Source organism: Camelus bactrianus, chromosome 3, assembly GCF_048773025.1.
Source record: "Camelus bactrianus isolate YW-2024 breed Bactrian camel chromosome 3, ASM4877302v1, whole genome shotgun sequence".
Lineage (NCBI taxonomy): Eukaryota > Metazoa > Chordata > Mammalia > Artiodactyla > Camelidae > Camelus > Camelus bactrianus.
In genome coordinates this window covers 40,980,857-40,998,866 of record NC_133541.1, presented here as the reverse complement: position 1 = coordinate 40,998,866, position 18,010 = coordinate 40,980,857, and the positions used below count along the sequence as shown (strand labels likewise).

Genomic DNA, 18,010 nt, shown 5'->3' with positions numbered 1-18,010 from the left:
TAGCCAGGAATCTCTACTTATTCTAGTAGCTGGATATCCATGGAGTGATCCATGAACCAGCACTGACATCACCTGGGAGCTTTGGAAATACAAATTCTCGAGCCCCGCCCCCCTACTGAATCATAGTCTGTATTTGGCATGGTCTCCAGGTGATTCTTGGGTGCACTAAAGCTTGAAAGGCACTCATGCTGCTTTCAGCTGCCTTTGTACATCTTCTCACCAACAGTGCCAACTGGGCCAATATTTCTCTGGTCCCTTAGCCTGTTCATAGCCTTCCAACTAGCATGCTATCTACAGGGTTGTCATTTAGATTCACAACCCCAGCTATCTCATAGCCTCTGTCTCGTAAAGATATCTCATAGCTATCTCATAGCCTCTGCTAAAGTTATGCCTTTTACAAGGGAAGGTACACTAATGGAAGAGGAGGGCAGAATCAGCCTCAGAGCAGAAGCGTGACAATTACCTTGGGTCTAATAGAAATACCAGGCAGCACCTGGAATACTCTAGGTTCTGTTGGAAGCATTCTGTTTGACTTCTGTTTAGTAGAAAAAGGAAAAGCAGCATGCCAAGAAGCAAGGGAAGGTTTATATCATCAGCTATGCTCAAGGAGGTATTTGTAGTAAGTCCAGGTAAAGGTTCCTGGAGATACCCATCTCTGGACATGCTGGGAGCCTCAGGTGAATTCAGAGCCAAGCAAGTCAGCATCATAAATCACATTAGCATATTAAAAGACTTTGAGATCTTATGGTAAGGAAATCTGTTTAACTATATGCAACACAGCACCATATAAATCTATATATATATAGCTATATATACATGTATTTTAATCACAAAATGCCTTTTTCACCATGTAACACCGTTAAAATTGGTCAAAACTAGTCTTTGGTGGGACACACTTCGTGCAATATGAGTGCAGAAGTTTCTCTTATGGCCTAAAAAGTGATTTAAGCCCTGAAGTTTTAGAAAATCTGACTGATTATGTAACAGTGAATATACCTATCTCTGTAGTTTCACCATTTTAAAAGTAAAACAATGCTTTGATTCCAAATATTAAATTAACTTAGACATTGCTCTCCCACTCTATCTCCCAAGCTGTGACTCAGATATCAGAACAGAATCTTCTACCTACTTAGTGAAGGAATTTTCTCACATTTCAAGGCCATAAAAGCATTAGTAAGGTACCTGGCTAGTGTAGCACTCTTATTTTCCATCTTCAGTTTCTTAAACATTAAACTTACCTTTTCCACTTCTCCTTTAAAAGTGTCATCTGTGGAACATGCTGTCACTACATGCAAGTGGAAGAGGCCACACTGCTTCAGGATACACCTGAAAACAGTTTTTCTTAAATGGCAATTGAGACTCACCACTGAAGACAGAAACTGTTTTTCTTTTTTTGTTATAAAACCTGAGTAAGGTTGCAGGGCTTTTAACTAGAAAACTGAGTTCCTGTGAAAGTAAATGAACTTGTTCAAAGTGACTTAGCTAGTTAATTGCAGCACTGGGGACAAAGCTTAAGTTTCTGTGATACCTTTTGTAAAGCCTCCCATGTGAACGACTCGGACTCACACGGTTCTTTACAGTTAGGTATGAACAGTGCCATCCCGGAAAACATGATTTGCTTGTGAGGGGTCATTGTCTAAATATGTTAAACTTTAAAAAACAAATTTCCAGCTACAATTATAAATCTCTGAATTGTGGACTTTCAGTGAAATACACTATCTTGTCTCCTAAAAACCATATCCAAGAAATAGGATGCCTGGAACAGATGTTATATGTCAGGGTCAGAGTGAGGCTTTATAGTTATATTATGCTAATTACAGAAAGACTTTAAAAATCCTTTCATGGGGCCAATGGGGGATGGGTACAGAGACTGGAAAAGAGATGAGGAAATGTGTTCCTTGCTGTTGAGTTTTGAATAGGTTACTATTGTGTTATTTTGCTCTGAGCTTGGGGTACATGTTGGATTTTGTTCACTAACATGTCTCTTACGTGGACAAAAACAGCAAAAGGTCTACCCAAGTTCTTTTGTTCATTCAATGTCTATTGTTTGCAATACAATGAACACTTTTTGGAAGTTTGGAGATCTTTTGATTACGAAGAAATATCTGTCAGAGCCTCAAAATAGCATTCCTAATGGGCATTTATTGGGGTTTGGAAATATCTTCACTGCAAAAACTGTAGTAACAGATATTTTATAGAGATTCAGTTTGCATAAATCAAGTTACCTGAATTCATTTTGCTTAGAATATCTATTAATTTGCTTGACTTTTATTTTTTAATTACAAAAGCATCTGGCACAGTAATTACAGGCATGGACTCTGGACTTGGATTATCTGCTTTAAAATCCCTACTCTATTACCTCCTGGGTGTGTATGATCTTAAGGAAATTATTTAATTTTGGTGCCTTAGTTTTCTCAGCTTTAAAATGAAGGTAGTAGTACCTGCCTCATTAGAGTGATTGAGATGAGCAAATTAAGTAATGATGCAAAGTGCTTATGCTTAGGGCATTTTGTTTTGCACTGGTATCTAGTGATGTGCAGTCATTCAGTATGCTAGGGGATAGTCTACTGTAAATATAGAAGAGTTTGGTTTTTTGTCCACCAGTTGAAGGCAAAATGCCTGGCTATTCTTTCCATTGAAAGACCCAGAAATATAGGATACTATGTTAAAATTTTAGTGGCCATCAAAACCCATTGTTTTATTGAATTTGACTAAAACTTAAAGCATCCTAGTGTTTCATTTTAGCCAAGTAATCAAGAATTCTGTTTTAGTGTGGGAAGCTTTTTTAAGTGAAAGTATCAGGAAAGAAGTAAAAATTCTTACTTAAATTGCATTGCAGGTTTTTCTTTTCCTCATAAATAAAATAAGCATATTGTGTTAATGTTGCTGGTATAAGTTGTTGTGCTCTATAAAATGTTAACTTTCCTCTCAAATGTTGACTATTTCAATAGATTGATCCCTAACATTTAGCTTTAATCTAGAGGGGCAGGGAACCCATTTAACTAGATTTAATCTAGAAACAAAACCCATTTAATCTTTTTATTAAAATGAATTGAGCTTGAAAGAACACATTTCTCAAAATGTAGCTCTAATATAAATCAAGTAGCTGTATTTCTTTTGTTCAATAAACCCTAGATACCTTTTTTACACTGACATCCTTTTAATGATTAATTTGGTGACCGTACTTAATTAGATGGAATGAATAATCGATTATAGTAAGAAATGTCTAATTTATTTGTGATTTCCCTACTGACCTGAATGCTCACGTGTAGCCGATGAACAAATCCTTCTAATTCTTACGTGATTAGCCCTTTCTTTCCGTTTCTACACAAATTTATATTGAAATAAAACTGTGAAAATCGTCTTCTGAATTATCCTTCTCCAAATTATAAAGCATATTGCTACCAAATTAATCTGATTTAAATCTCTGTATTATTTACCTACATTAAAAATACATACATTTTGCTGATATTTCCATAGGAGTCTAAAAATCCAACATCTCTCACCTCCCCAAGACTACCTATGCCCCCACCCCAACTATCTTATTATTTTCCCACATGTACTTTCTTTCAAGGCCTAACTGAAGTCCTGTTTCTTCTTTGAGTTCTTTTCCACTGGTCTAGATATATATTGGTGAGTACTCCTCCAAGACTTTGAGGCACCAATCTTTTATATGATTAATTTTATATTTACCATTTGTTTTCTGTTGGAACGGTTGTACATATCTTCTCTTTTCAAATGATATTTTACTGTTTTTAATCTCTGCCAACCAGCCCAGAACCTAATAAATGTTCAGTGATAATGATGATTTGAAAGCCCTGTACTACAATGCTCAGATGTGCTTTTAGATACAGGGATAATATAATTTTATCATCAGAATTTATAATGATATAAATTCCAAATGGAAAATAATCACAAGGAAAATACAAAATAAAATAAATGTAGAATATATTATTTCGTCAAGTGGAAAACTACCATGGAGTTTCATGAAAACACCTTCATATCAAAGGGGTACAGGCATACAGATGAAAAAACACTCAGGAATTCCACCTCAGGCTGCCCTCACTTGAATACCATGCCTTTGTAAGAACTTCTTGACTTGGCAAGCTTCACAGGTTGTCACTGTTTATGTCCTGAGTGGAGCCAAGGACAGAATTCATTGTTAACTAGACCAAGAGCTCAGGGCATTCAGATTCTGCTGTTTTCCATGGAAATGCCCATTATTGATTATAAATACTGAATCAGCTTTCCTTTGGGGGTGGTTTGATATAGAGTTGAAATAAGAGGCCCTGGCACTTCCTAGACAAACCTGTTTTGCATTGTTGTACAATATGACTTTGGGTAAGGTATTTTTAGCTCCTTATGTCCTCTTAAATAGTGAAGGACTTAATAGTGTCCTCTTAAATTGTAAAATATTATTAATGAAATAACACCCTAAGAGTTATTGCAAGAATTAAATGAAATAAAATGCAAAATGTGGGGCACAGAGTTGGTATCTACTAATTGTCAATGTCTGTAAGTTCCTTCCATCAGCTTCTGGCAGGTTTCCTTTACTGGGTGTTTACTCTGTACCAGGCACTCTTCTATACACTTTGTATCATGAGTACTAACACATTTAATCTTTGCGGCACTCTTATGCAATAGCTATTATTATTATCATTCTATTTCATAGATGAGAAACTAAGCCACAGACAAGGAAAGCACACAGCTAGTAAGTATCATAGCTGGGGTTCAAAACATGCTTTTGGGTTCCACACATACCCTCTTAACTGCTAGATGACACAGTCTCTCCCATGATCAAATCTTTTTCATGGACTGCATCCTGTGGACAAGTTAAAAAGCAATCTCATTTTAACCCACTATTTACCTAACTAAAACATGGCTGGGAGAAACATACAATGCATTCCATAGTCAAGTATAAATCATTTTAATTTATCTATTCTTTTGAATTAGCAGTACCATTACTCCCTTTCAATTGTGGGAAATCCATCCTTTCTTGTTCTTACCTAGGCAAGGGCATCCTTTTAAATCTTGGTCCCAGAACCTGTGCAAATCCTATTTCGTATTTGTTTTGCTGCTTATAATTAATTAATTAAATAAATGTTTTCAAAGATTCTGAAGAATCTGAAAAAAACACAAATTTTGAAAATCCACAAAAAGGTATCTAGGATAACTTTTATTAAGTTAAGAGATGTTATCTGCTGTTCTAGGCGTGGGTGCCTCTATCAAAATATTTTGCCCACTTTCAACTTTCCACTCATTAAAACCTAAGGCCTTATTTGGCTGTCAGTTACAGTACCATGTTTTTCTGAAAAGTTTCTAGAAGCTAGTTTTAAAAAGATTTTGGTAAAAAAAAAAAAAAAGAAAGAAAAAAAATGAAAAAGAAAAAGCAAGCTGTGTAGTCCTCCTATTGGAAGAGTACCTCTGACCTTCTGCATCATTATAAAGAAAATTGCCAGTTTATCCAAACTTCCCCTACCTGGTTATCTTCAGAACATCACAATTTGTGCCTCCTAAGGCAGTTATTTTCAAGCATGATTTTGAAACACTGCAGGGTTTTTCATGTTATTTCAAGGAGATGACAAAGAATTCTCAAAACAAAATTAATATTATTTTCAAAAAGCAGCATACCTGCCATAAATCATTAGGGGGGGACACAGGAGGGTAATTGTAGATGTCAGGAAATTGAACAAATAATGATAGGTTAAGGGGACCTGTATAGAGGTAGCCAATGCTGCTTCTACAATGGAATCCTCTAATATGTGTAACAAAGCAATGGGAGATTTGCAGAATGCCTTTGTTCAGCTTTAGTCCATGTTTAACCACAATTCTAAATGAATTTTTAATAGAATGGTGTTGAATCTTCTATTTTAGCTTAGTTGTGATCATCAACAAATTGCCCAATCTTTCTGAACATCCACAGGACATGCCAATTATGAGAAGATTAGCCTGTAAATATTTTACTCCTTTTTTTTTTTTTTTAAATGAAGGTACTGGGGATTGAACCCAGGACTTCATGCATGCTGAACATGCACTTTACAACTGAGCTATACCCACCCACCCCCCTTTTTCTTTCTCTCTCTTTTTTTAAAATTTTACTCTTAAGTGAAGGTTACTGAATACAAGAACTAGAACCTAGAACCCTCTGAACTCAATGAAGTTTCCAGTGTAGACTCATATCATTCTCAGTCATATCAATCCCTTTATTTGGTCACTGAGAATCACTTTTCTCTACTTTGAGCCAGACATTTAAAAATCTCCAGCTTCTAAGTTGTCCTCTGGGTCCTTGAGCCATACTTTCTCATGTCAGCTGTTTTGCACTCCATCTACCCTAGCTGATTATAAGCTCCTAGAGGGCAGGGATGACGTCAAGCTCATCTTTAAATATCCTAGAGCACCAATAGAGTGCCCAGCACAAAATAAATGCCCACAATTATTTGTTGGAAGAAACAGTCTTTAGGAAGTGAGAAACTTTTCTCTACATATAATTTTTGGCCATTTCAGTTTACTGCCTCCTGGTTTTTTTTTTTTTTTTTTTTTTTCTCTCTCTCACTTTATCCTGCTATCTAAATTTTTGCTTCTACAAACCTAAATGGGTTTTATATCTGACTTTTTTTTTCTTTTCTTTTTGAACAAAACTTGCTGACTTCTTTATTGGATTTGCACATTCCAATTCCTCATCCTGGAGTATGCTTCTTTCTTGCCTTCCTTTACACTCATTTTTGATCCTCCCCCGCTTCAAGCTTTACTGCACCTCAAGCATTCCCTTGTCACTTATGCACATAATTCGTATTGTATTTTTCTGCACCTGATAATATCACTTTTTAGGTCTTCTGGTATCTTTTCCTGAGCATTGTCCAGTCCTTTCCATTTAGTTACGAATCTATATTCCAATCTAAGGGACCTTGTCACAGAGTGTGGCATAGTGATAAGACTTTGTGTGCTAGTGAAAATTCTTTAGGAATAAGAATAATCACACTCTGCTTTTCATTATTAGAATATTTGAATAATAGATTTTCTGATTAAGTTATGGCACATATGTCTCATTGAATTATGATAAGTACACCACATGGCAACCCTGTGCTTCTGTGAACAGAACAGTACAGTATCCTTTTCCATAACATTTTAAAGGCAAGGAATTAAAACTTAAGGTGAAACAACCAGGGAAGGAGATAGGAGGAACTTTTAGAATTACCCTAATAGTAATCATAATAGAAACCAAAAAAAAAAAAAAAATTAATCAAACTACTATGTTCTCTGTGTTATCTGGATGCATTCCCTAACTCCTTCTTAAGTTGTTGGGTATTAAAACACACACACACACACACACACACACACACACACACACACATTTAAAATGTATTCTTAGATCTTGAGAAATGTGATTTGATTTCAATCCTGAACTGTCTGTAGCATCACTGAAGGCTGCTGGAGACAGCTCTAATCAAAGGTTTGGATTCCCTTCCAAATCCAGTTCTAATGTTGGTACTTCTGGTGTCCATATAATGAGATTTAACTGTCTTTATCACCTACTTACTTGAATTGTTTTAACATTTACATTTTTTTCCAGTAGAAAACTAAATAGGCAAGAGACAATTTCTTCTCTTTTATGTTAAGCCTCCTCTCAGTTTGTTTTTGAAGCTATACTGATAGACAAATGAAAATCTTACACTAAAAAACAATTAAGGAAATGACTATGAAAATCTAGATTTATTCCTTTATAGTTGAATTTAAAAATGTGCATACCATAAGCAATAACTGAAACTTTAAAATCATTTTTAACTCCCCTAATGAAAACAATATGTTCCTCTCGTGGATGATGAGTTTAAAAGCAAAGAGATAACAAACACCATTTGTGGTTGTTAACTGTGCTGTTTCGCGCTTTGCAAGGGCCTTAATTAGCAAGGCTATACAACACAACGGTGTTCTGTAATGTGTTCCATATGCAGTATTTTGAAACCTTTTGTTTGGTTTCTAACTAGAGAGAAAGAGGAAGGGGAAAAAAAAAAAAAAGAAGAGTCCATTTTATTCTCTGGGGATTTGTCTTTTAAGGTGCATCCGATCGAGCTTAACAAACAGGGAAACATTTCTTGTCTTGCTAGTGTTTGTTTATTCTTCCCTTATAAAAACCAAGGGGCTAGCCATTTTTTTCATGAACGCGGACTAAAGGGAGATAAATAGACCTTGCGGGAGAGTAAGGTCAAGTTCAAATTTTTTCTTTCCTTTGGATTCAGGAATAAGCAAATGGAAAGCCCAGGCAAACAACCAGCAGCAGGCATCTGATGGTTGAGCCCTCCCCCCAGGACTTTTTATGTACATAAGCAGAAGTCACTGGAGCAGCTGCGGCGCATTAGTTCCAATAGTTTAGCAGGCCGCTTTGCAGCGCTGACAAAAGCCTCGCCAGCTCAGCGGCTTCCCTCCATGTTCCTCTGCCCGGCGAGCTCGTCAGCGATCTTTGGCAGACGAGGGGTGACGTTTAATAGGTTTCCGCGGGAGTGCGGTCGCCTCGTCTACTCCCAGCCCCATCTCCGCGGAGAGACTGAGGCAGGCGACCGAATGAACTAGCAGCCAGCAGCTCGACCCGACCTGCATCCCCGGACATTTCCCCGGACTCTCGAGCAAGGCAGTCAGTCACTGGAAGGAGTCCAGGGAACCACGTTGCCCTGGATCATTGCCAACTGTACAAAGTTGACCCGGAAAATGGCTCAGCAGACGACAAGCCCGGACACCTTAACAGTCCCTGAAGTGGATAATCCGCACTGTCCAAACCCCTGGCTGAACGAGGATCTTGTGAAATCCTTGAGGGAAAACCTGTTGCAGCAGGAGAAGTCCAAGACGGCAAGGAAATCGGTTTCTCCCAAGCTCTCCCCGGTGATTTCTCCGAGAAACTCCCCCAGGCTCCTGCGCAGGATGCTTCTCAGTAGCAACATCCCCAAACAGCGGCGTTTCACGGTGGCACATACATGGTAAGGTTTGCGAGGATTATCAGAAATGGTGGCCACTTCTCCCTGGGTGATTTTTGCTCCTCCCGCCTTTCACTTTAGGAGTGGGGAGGGAAGGGAGGATCATCTTCACTCCTTACCTGTGATTTATCGGAAGTAATGTACCTTAGTAAATCCCACAGATGTCCAAGTCAGGACAGGAATCTTTAAGATTGGTAACAGGAGTGTTTAAGGTGGGTGGTTCGCAAAGTTCAATTCCTATTGCAAGTTCCTACAAGAAAACTGATTCCAGATGTCAAATAGGAATGCAGTTTTACTCCCATACCGATGTGGTGGCATTTCTTTGATTTCTCAAGCTAATAACCCTGCCAGTTCCTGCAACAGCCTAGGGAAAAAGGACCAGAAAGGAGATGAGGAAAGTCATAGTTTGTTCTCTTTTCTGCATGATCCCAGTTAAGCAGAGATGTGTGTGGAGTGTGTGTGTGTGTGTAATGGTGTCTCCCAGTAAAATCCCTCCTAACTACTGACTTTAATATATTTGTAACCTCAACCTGCCTTCTCAATGGAGAGGAGAAGGGTTTTAGGAATGCTGTGCAGAAAGTTGCAGGCTGGTACTTGGAAATACTATTGTGTTCTTTGAATTTGCAGTCTTTGAATATTTTGTCAATATTTTTCTTTTCTTTATATTTTTATCTTGTTTATAATAGGTGAATTTATTTAGTGCATATGCTGCCATGTAGTCTTCTAAATGATTCTTGATATTTTTCCTGCTCTTGGAAGGACAAATATTAAAATAAACCATTGTACGAGCTTATTGTTTCTGAGGCAGTTTGAGGCTATGATCAGAGAAAGAGGGGTCTGTAATGCGCAGTTGGTTAATTTTAGGTAGCAGTAGGTTCTATACACTACCTCCACGTTTTGGTAAAATGAATATTAATCATGATGAAGAAAACAGGCATAACAGAAAAAAATAATGAGTGTGTCAGTTGAAAAACTGTTTGAATGATTTTTATACAGCTTTTCCATAGAACACAGAGTATCCCGGGAATGGAAAAAACAAAACAAAACTGAACCAAAAAAAAAAAACAAAAACACAAAAACCAGACTCAATCAAGACTTCTAGGAAAGAAACAGCAAGAAGTAGAGAGAATTAAAATCTAAACTTAAGCAACATGGCCCTACCCAGGAATGCATTCATGTCATAGGTGAAAATAGATGACAAAGGAAATAAAAGGCATGGTTCCACCCAAAGAAATGTCTGACCTCAGAATTGTAATTTTAAATAGCTAGATCTCTGCTTGGGGAGGTGTTTTTATTTTTCCCAAGATTTTAAGTAAGTGGCATTTCTAAGTTTAGAGATAATGGTCATAAGAAGGCTACAACAAAGATTGAATTTTTCTGTCTTAAAGAAACTGTGGGAAAAGGAGGACTTTTCTTGGAGGAAGATATTGTTGAAAAAACTAGTCAGAGACGAGCCGTGAATGAAAGGCACAGATGAACACTGGGAGATGCTCTGAGGGAGAGGGATGGCTTGAGACCAAGCATCAGGTGCCAGAGCAGGCAGGCTGGCTGGAGTTCAGAAAGAGTCAGGTGCAGAAATTGGGTATGCAATGTCCCTTTGGGGTGAGGTGCTTTTTTAATTATAGTTCCTAAAGTGTCCCTCTCGCCGAATGGGTAAGCCTCAATACAGACACTTGATTTCTATCTGAGTGAAGCAACCTAGAGTTCAGCTGAAGTTTATCCGAACTGTTTGGACATGCTGAGATGTAAGGAAGGCAGGAAATCTCATGAAAACAGGCTTTCTTCTGAAATTTCTGGCACTTCCTTTTCTGGTCCTGTTTGGAGAAGCCCCAAGAGCATGGTTTCTGCCAATATTTTGTTGTGGTCTGTCAGGTCTCCACTAGATGAGGGAGGCATGGAGAGAGCAAGGGAAATGAAAAATAAAAATTGTGATATCAATTCTCCGTAACTAAGGGGAAACAGTATTCCTAGTGGACTAAAAGCATCCAGTGAGGGAGTTGGAAAGAGTACCTCACATTTTCCATATTGGTTCAACAAGCCCCAAGACTTTCATAATATCCACAGGCATCTTTTGACAAGTATCATTCCATCTGTGCTTTCAGTACTTGGACTAAGCACTATCCAGAATTTTTAAAATGTATTTCAAATTGTGCTGATTACATAGTCTGCTGTCTAACCTGCTGCTGCTACCCACCACACTCAAATCCTCTCCTCCTAAATTAGATGACCAGCCACTTAGATACAGGCCTTGTGTGTGCCTGCTTCAGAATGTTGGTTTCTAGACCTGATATTCCCTTCTATTCGATATGAATATATTTAATACCTACTGAGTCCCAAGCATTTAGCTTTTGCCTACTGACTACAAAGTTGAATAAGAGCTCTTCCTTTGTTTCAAATAATTTATACTCTGATAGAAAAAATAAATCCTATTAGAAAGTATCTGATTAAGATAATCTTTTCTTAATTATATATATATATATATTTATTGACATATAGTTAGTTTACAATGTTGTGTCAATTCGTGGTGTACAACATAATGTTACAGTCATACATGAACATACATACATTCATTTTCATATTTTTCCACCATAATTGACTAAAAGATATTGAATATAGTTCCCTGTGCTATACAGTATGAACTTGTTGTTTATCTATTTTATATATATATATATATATATATATATATATATGTTAGTATCTGCAAATCTCGAACCTCCAGTTTATCCCTTCTCACCCCTTTCCCCCCTGGTAACCATAAGTTTGTTTTCTATGTCTGTGAGTCTGTTTCTGTTTTGTAAATAACTTCATTTGTCTTTTTTTTAGATTTCACATATAAGTGATATCACATGGCATTTTTCTTTCTCTTTCTGGCTTACTTCACTTAGAGTGACAATCTCCAGGTCCATCCATGTTGCTGCAAATGGCATAATTTTATTATTTTTTATGGCTGAGTAGAAAAGGGAACCCTCCTACACTGTGGGTGAGAATGTAGTTTGTTGCAGCCATTATGGAAAACAGTGTGGAAATTCCTCAAAAGACTAAAAGTAGACTTACCATATGATCCAGCAATCCCACTTCTGGGCATATATCCAGAGGGAACCTTAATTCAAAAAGACAACTGCACCCCAATGTTCATAACAGCACTGCTTACAACAGCCAAGACATGGAAAAAACCTAAGTGTCCACCGACAGATGACTGGATAAAGATAATCTTTTTGTTCTAACACTCTCCAAACCTTGACACAGTGGATGTTTATTTCTTGCTTCTGCTTCTTGTGGGGAGCTAGCCTGCCTTGGAGTAATTCAGGGACCCCGGATCCTACCATCCTGTGATTCCACTATTTGTGACACATGGTCTCCACGTTTGCCAGGCTCAGCTGAATCAGGGGAAAAGAGCACAGAATCTGGCATTCATGAGTTTTTATGAGGCAGTCCTAGAAGTGCCCACATTGTTATACCAGTATTCCCCATATAGAACTCAGTTCTGTGACCACATTTAACTGCAAAGGAGCCTGGGAAACCTATCTCAGTTCTGATGCCAGGAAAAAGGTAAAACAGATCTGGTGAACAGGTTGCCCGTGTCAGTCACAATGAGGTAATGGCTACAGTTTCACCCTCTATACCATAGTTGGGTTCATGGAGTAACATCTGTGGTGACCAGTCCTTTAGCATCTCTGCACGCCTCCTAGTTGAGGGTCAGACAGAACAATTCTATTTTTGACAAGCCTACTGATTGGGAAGTCCTTGCTTATCTACAGTTGAAGTCTTCTGCCTTGTAATTGTCTTCCCTGGGTCCTGGATCTGCTTTGAAAACCCCACAGTTTGAATCTTTCCTGTTTTCCATAATGTAGCCATTAAGGCAGGAGGCTTGGAGGCACCCATCAGAGAGCCAGACCCTGTTCTATTCATCTTGGTAAACCCATTAATCAATGTTGTCAGTGTTATCATGCTTTTTAAAAACTCTTCTCTTTTTTTAACTAAACATCCTAAGTTATTTCACATTTGTATGCTGTATTTACCAGTTTGATCCTGGTGGTTCTTATCTAGACTTCATTTGGATTTTCCTGACCTTGAAAGAGGAGCTTGCTGAATTGATTCGATACCCCAGGTGCCGTGTGACTCTTGTACAGAGAGTGTCTGAGCAGCAGGCTATTTAAGTTTAAATTTTGACTTCCCCTTTACTAGTTGTGTGATTTTTGTCCAAATTACTTAACATGTATTTGTTTCTCTGCTACCCAATTTCCTGGGAGTAGTGACAGTATCTCTTTGGTGTTGCGGTTTTATTAAGTTCAGTTCTGTGCAAATTAAAGTATTATGCACAGGGCCAGACACTTACTGAGTGTCATTATAAGGTAATATCTTCTTTATTGTGTGTCCATTAGTCTACCCTTGGTCAGCCTGAATCTTTAGGTCTATATTTAAAAATTTTTTTTTAAATTTTATGTCTATATTAAAAATTTTTTAATTGAAATATAGTTGATTTACGATGTTGTGGTAGGTTCAGGTGTATAGCAAATAATTCAGTTAAACATATATATTTTTTTAGATTCTTTTCCATTATAGGTTATTACAAGATATTGAATATAGTTCCCTGTGCTATACAGTAGAACTTTGTTGTTTATCTGTTTTATATACAGTAGTGTGTATATGTTAATCCCAAACTCCTACTTTATCTCTCCCTGCTCCTTTCCCCTTTGGTAATCATAGTTTTTTTTCTATGTCTGTGAGTCTATTTCTGGTTTGTAAATAAATTCATATGAATCAATTTTTTAAGATTCTACATGTAAGTGATATCATATGATATTTATCTTTCTCTTACTTACTTCACTTAATAGGATAATCTTGTCTACATTTTTTTTAACATTTTTTAATTGAGTTATAGTCATTTTACAATGTTGTGTCAAATTCCAGTGTATAGCACAATTTTTCAGTTATACATGAACATACATATATTCATTGTCACATTTTTTTTCACTGTGAGCTACCACAAGATCTTGTATATATTTCCCTGTGCTGTACAGTATAATCTTGTTTATCTGTTCTGCATATGCCTGTCAGTGTCTACAAATTTTGAAATCCCAGCCTGTCCCTTCCCACCCCCCGACCCCTCTGGCAACCACAAGTTTGTATTCTATATCTATGAGTCTGTTTCTGTTTTGTATTTATGTTCTTCTTCTTCTTTTTTTTTTTTTTTTTACATTCCACATATGAGCGATCTCATATGATATTTTTCTTTCTCTTTCTGGCTTACTTCACTAAGAATGACATTCTCCAGGGACATCCATGTTGCTTCAAATGGCGTTATGTTGTCAGTTTTTATGGCTGAATAGTATTCCATTATATAAATATACCACATCTCCTTTATCCAGTCATCTGTTGATGGACATTGAGGCTGTTTCCATGTCTTGGCTATTTGTAAATAGTGCTGCTATGAACACTGGGGTGCAGGTGTCTTTTTGAAGTAGGGTTCCTTCTGGATATATGCCCAGGAGCGGGATTCCTGGGTCATATGGTAAGTCTATTCCTAGTCTTTTGAGGAATCTCCATACTGTTTTCTACAGTGGCTGCATCAAACTGCATTCCCACCAGCAGTGTAGGAAGGTTCCCTTTTCTCCACAGCCTCTCCAGCATTTATCATTTGTGGACTTTTGAATGATGGTCATTCTAACTGGTGTGAGGTGATACCTCATTGTAGTTTTGATTTGCATTTCTCTGATAATTAGTGATATTGAGCATTTTTTAATGTGTCTATTGGTCATTTGTATTTCTTCTTTGGAGAATTGCTTGTTTAGGTCTTCTGCCCATTTTTGGATTGGGTTGTTTGTTTTTATCTTATTAAGTCATATGAGCTGCTTATATATTCTGGTGATCAAGCCGTTGTTGGTTTCATTTGCAAAAATTTTCTCCCATTCTGTAGGTTGTCTTTTTCTTTAGTTACGGTTTCCTTTGCTGTGCAGAAGCTTGTAAGTTTCATTAGGTCCCATTTGTTTATTCTTGCTTTTATTTCTATTGCTTGGGTAGACTGCCCTAGGAGAACATTTTTGAGATGTATGTCAGATAATGTTTTGCCTATGTTTTCTTCTAGGAGGTTTATTGTATCTTGTCTTATGCTTAAGTCTTTGATCCATTTTGAGTTGATTTTTGTGTATGGTGTAAGGGAGTGTTCTAGCTTCATTGCTTTACATGCTGCTGTCCAGTTTTCCCAACACCATTTGCTGAAGAGACTGTCTTTATACCATTATATATGCTTGCCTCCTTTGTCGAAGATTAGTTGACCAAAAGTTTGTGGGTTCTTGTCTACATTTTTAAATGATTGCCCTGTTTGTGGATGGATTAGACTAAAAAGAGTATATGTGAAGAGGCTAAGAGCTGGAAGGAATGATGAGCATACATCAGTTTCGGGGAAAGCAGAAAGGGGAGATGTTGCTGAGGCAGAACTCCAGATTTGGTGCCTCTTCCTTATGTACTCCCATTCTACACATCTTTCAAGGCCTCTCTTCCTCAGATCTTCCAGTTCCTCCAACTGGTAGTCATCTGCTGCCTCTTCAAAATCTGTACCATATTTTACTTTTGCTATTCCCTCAATGCTTTTAGTCATAATATGTCACTAGCTAATGTTCACTGAACACTGGTATTTGATACTGTGTGTTAGATTAGGACCCTCTCATGCTCATGCTTCTCACCACTCTGTTTTATCATTTTTACTTAACATCTAGTACCTTGTAGTCTAGTGCTTATAAACCGGACTTTGTTTTCATCAGAGTAGGGAATTCCTTCTGATGTCAGCAAGATCTCCAGGGTCAGTGGAATTTCTGGTGAAGAAAACGTTCAGTGTGAGTTTATTTTAGGAAAACTAAACAGTCAGGAAAATCTTTATAATTTTCAGGTTTTCCCCTCAGTTTATGCTGGGTTCTGAATGAAAATGTTCTAGAGTGTGTATAAATGATATTAGACAATGGGATTTCTTTGTGCAAAATAGGATCCAAGTAATATACAAATGTCTTATCTTTAAAATTTCAGTGTATGTGTATGCGTTTTTAATTACAACATATCCAAAGGTAGAAGAACTTAGTAACATCCTTAGACAACAAAATGATTTCAAAATAATGTAGATTTTTAAAAGGCGTCTTTCAGGAGGCATTTAGAAAACCTTAAAGATTTCTAGGGAGCTAGAAAAGTGTTTTTGGCCATTTTTTAAAATATACTTCTCTACTGGGCATTGGCATTAGATATAAAATTGCTCATGTTTCAAAATAAAGATTTGTTTTCTTGAGTCATAATTTCTTCAGCAATTGTAGTTGCTTTTATTGTTAAGAGAGAAATATGCTATAAATTTTCTTGAAGTTATAGAAGAGGGCAGAAATCCTTTGTCACCTATCAAGAAGAAATCTAGCCAGTTAGAGATTTTAGGTCACTCACAAACACACCGCCGACACACACACCCAAGTAGGTTCTCAAAGCCATTATTTAGGGATTCTATTTGAGAACTTTCTCCTTTCTAACTCCCCTACATTTGCCCTACGTAACTTTAAGGTTGTCTTTTCTCTGACCCACATGGTAACGTTACCCAGAGTGGGGCATTGCTGGTGCTCCCCCAGGAGCTGGGAACCCAGAGGCTGCGGGTAAGGTGTGATACAAGGAGGTGGGGAGGAAGTTTCCGGGGGAAAGTCTCTGGGGTGCACAACAGGGAATCATGACAGCAGGTTAGGTGGGGCCAGTTGGCTGAGTTTTTAGCTGTGCCCCTGGTGTAACTGGCTGTATCTTCTGCAGGAATCTTGGGGCACTGCAAGTTAAGGGCATCTGGAACTTTTGAAAAGCATGATTAGCCTTTCCTAAAATCCGATGACCCCAGGAAGACCTTCTTAAAGAACTTGTTGATTGACTAGTAATATTTAAGAAATTACAAAATAAATATGTGACAAATAATTACTGAGGAACATGAAGAAAACATCGAAATAACATGGCAATTTATTACTCATTTGTACTTCCTGTGACCTTTGACATTTATCTTAAAGAAAGAGCAAAGATATTGAGTGTATCTATACTGGCCAAAGTCATTCTACTAGTAGTGAAAATACTTCTAAGCAAAAACACAATCTTTCTTAGAAACTTGGTAGAAATGTTGCGTGAGAAGAAAATTAAAAATTAAATCTCAAAGTTCATTAAAATAATTTTAAAATCATGGCTTTAATTTTAAAAGCTGTTCTTTGTGTAAATGTTTTTATAAATAACAAGCTCCTGTAAGGTTAGGTAACTGATTAAGCTTCAGAACTTCAGGAATTTTTTTTTTTCCTAAGACAAGAAGCTACCAAAATTGTTCTTCGCATAGCAGTTTCAGGAAGAAGCTTTATTATCACCAGTGTGGCAAAGTTATGTCATTGTTTTTTAATGGTTTTGCTTTTGAAAGAGTTATGTTTTTAAAACTGTGAGTTTAGCCTAGTGGAAGCCGTGTATTTCCAGTTCTGTTGGCTACTTGATATTTGACCTTAGTTACTCAACCTTTTTGGATTGTAGACTCTTTATTCATAAGTCATATGGGCTATAGAGCGATTGATATTTACAAGTAAAAAATTGGCCAATTAAATTTACAAAGTGATAAGAAGCTACTGTACATTTAAGATAAGTAATTAAAAACAAGTTGTAATTTGCTGTTGTGAGATAGTGAGGTGTACACCTCGTGGGTAAAAACGGAATATAATGCTTTAATTATTCTGTGACTCAGAAAAAGGCTGCAGGACCTTCAGAATGAAAAGATTGGTGGTATTCACTCTAAGACACCATCTGGAAGCCATAATTTGGGGTAGGAAATGTGGAAATCTATAGATAATAATAAAAACTCAAATTTAAATTTTTCTTTTATTGTATCTTCCATTATATGCTATCTTAACATATCCGTCTCTTCTACTATATATACAAAACAGAGAAAAATCATTTTGTGTTCAATTTTAAAGACATAAATTCTCTCCAGCTATTTCAAATGGAGTCCTTATTCTCAGGGGGAGATCGTGAGTTGACACAAGAAGGAACTGTTTGATTTCACTGTGGAA

At 37.1% G+C, this 18,010-nt stretch overlaps 1 protein-coding gene across 2 annotated transcripts in view; it reads left to right on the top strand.

The window, feature by feature from the left end:
* PDE4D (phosphodiesterase 4D) overlaps positions 1 to 18,010 on the top strand; it is a 1,348,493-nt gene that overhangs the window by 657,610 nt on the left and 672,873 nt on the right. Inside the window, exon 1 of one of the 2 annotated variants that reach the window (XM_045525075.2) lies at positions 8,161 to 8,966. The exons of the other annotated variant lie outside the window; for it this stretch is intronic. Coding sequence (XP_045381031.1) covers positions 8,701 to 8,966 — 266 coding nt within the window. The 5' untranslated portion in view covers positions 8,161 to 8,700. Of the gene's footprint in view, positions 1 to 8,160; positions 8,967 to 18,010 lie in introns of those variants that run through there. 2 annotated transcript variants of the gene reach the window in all.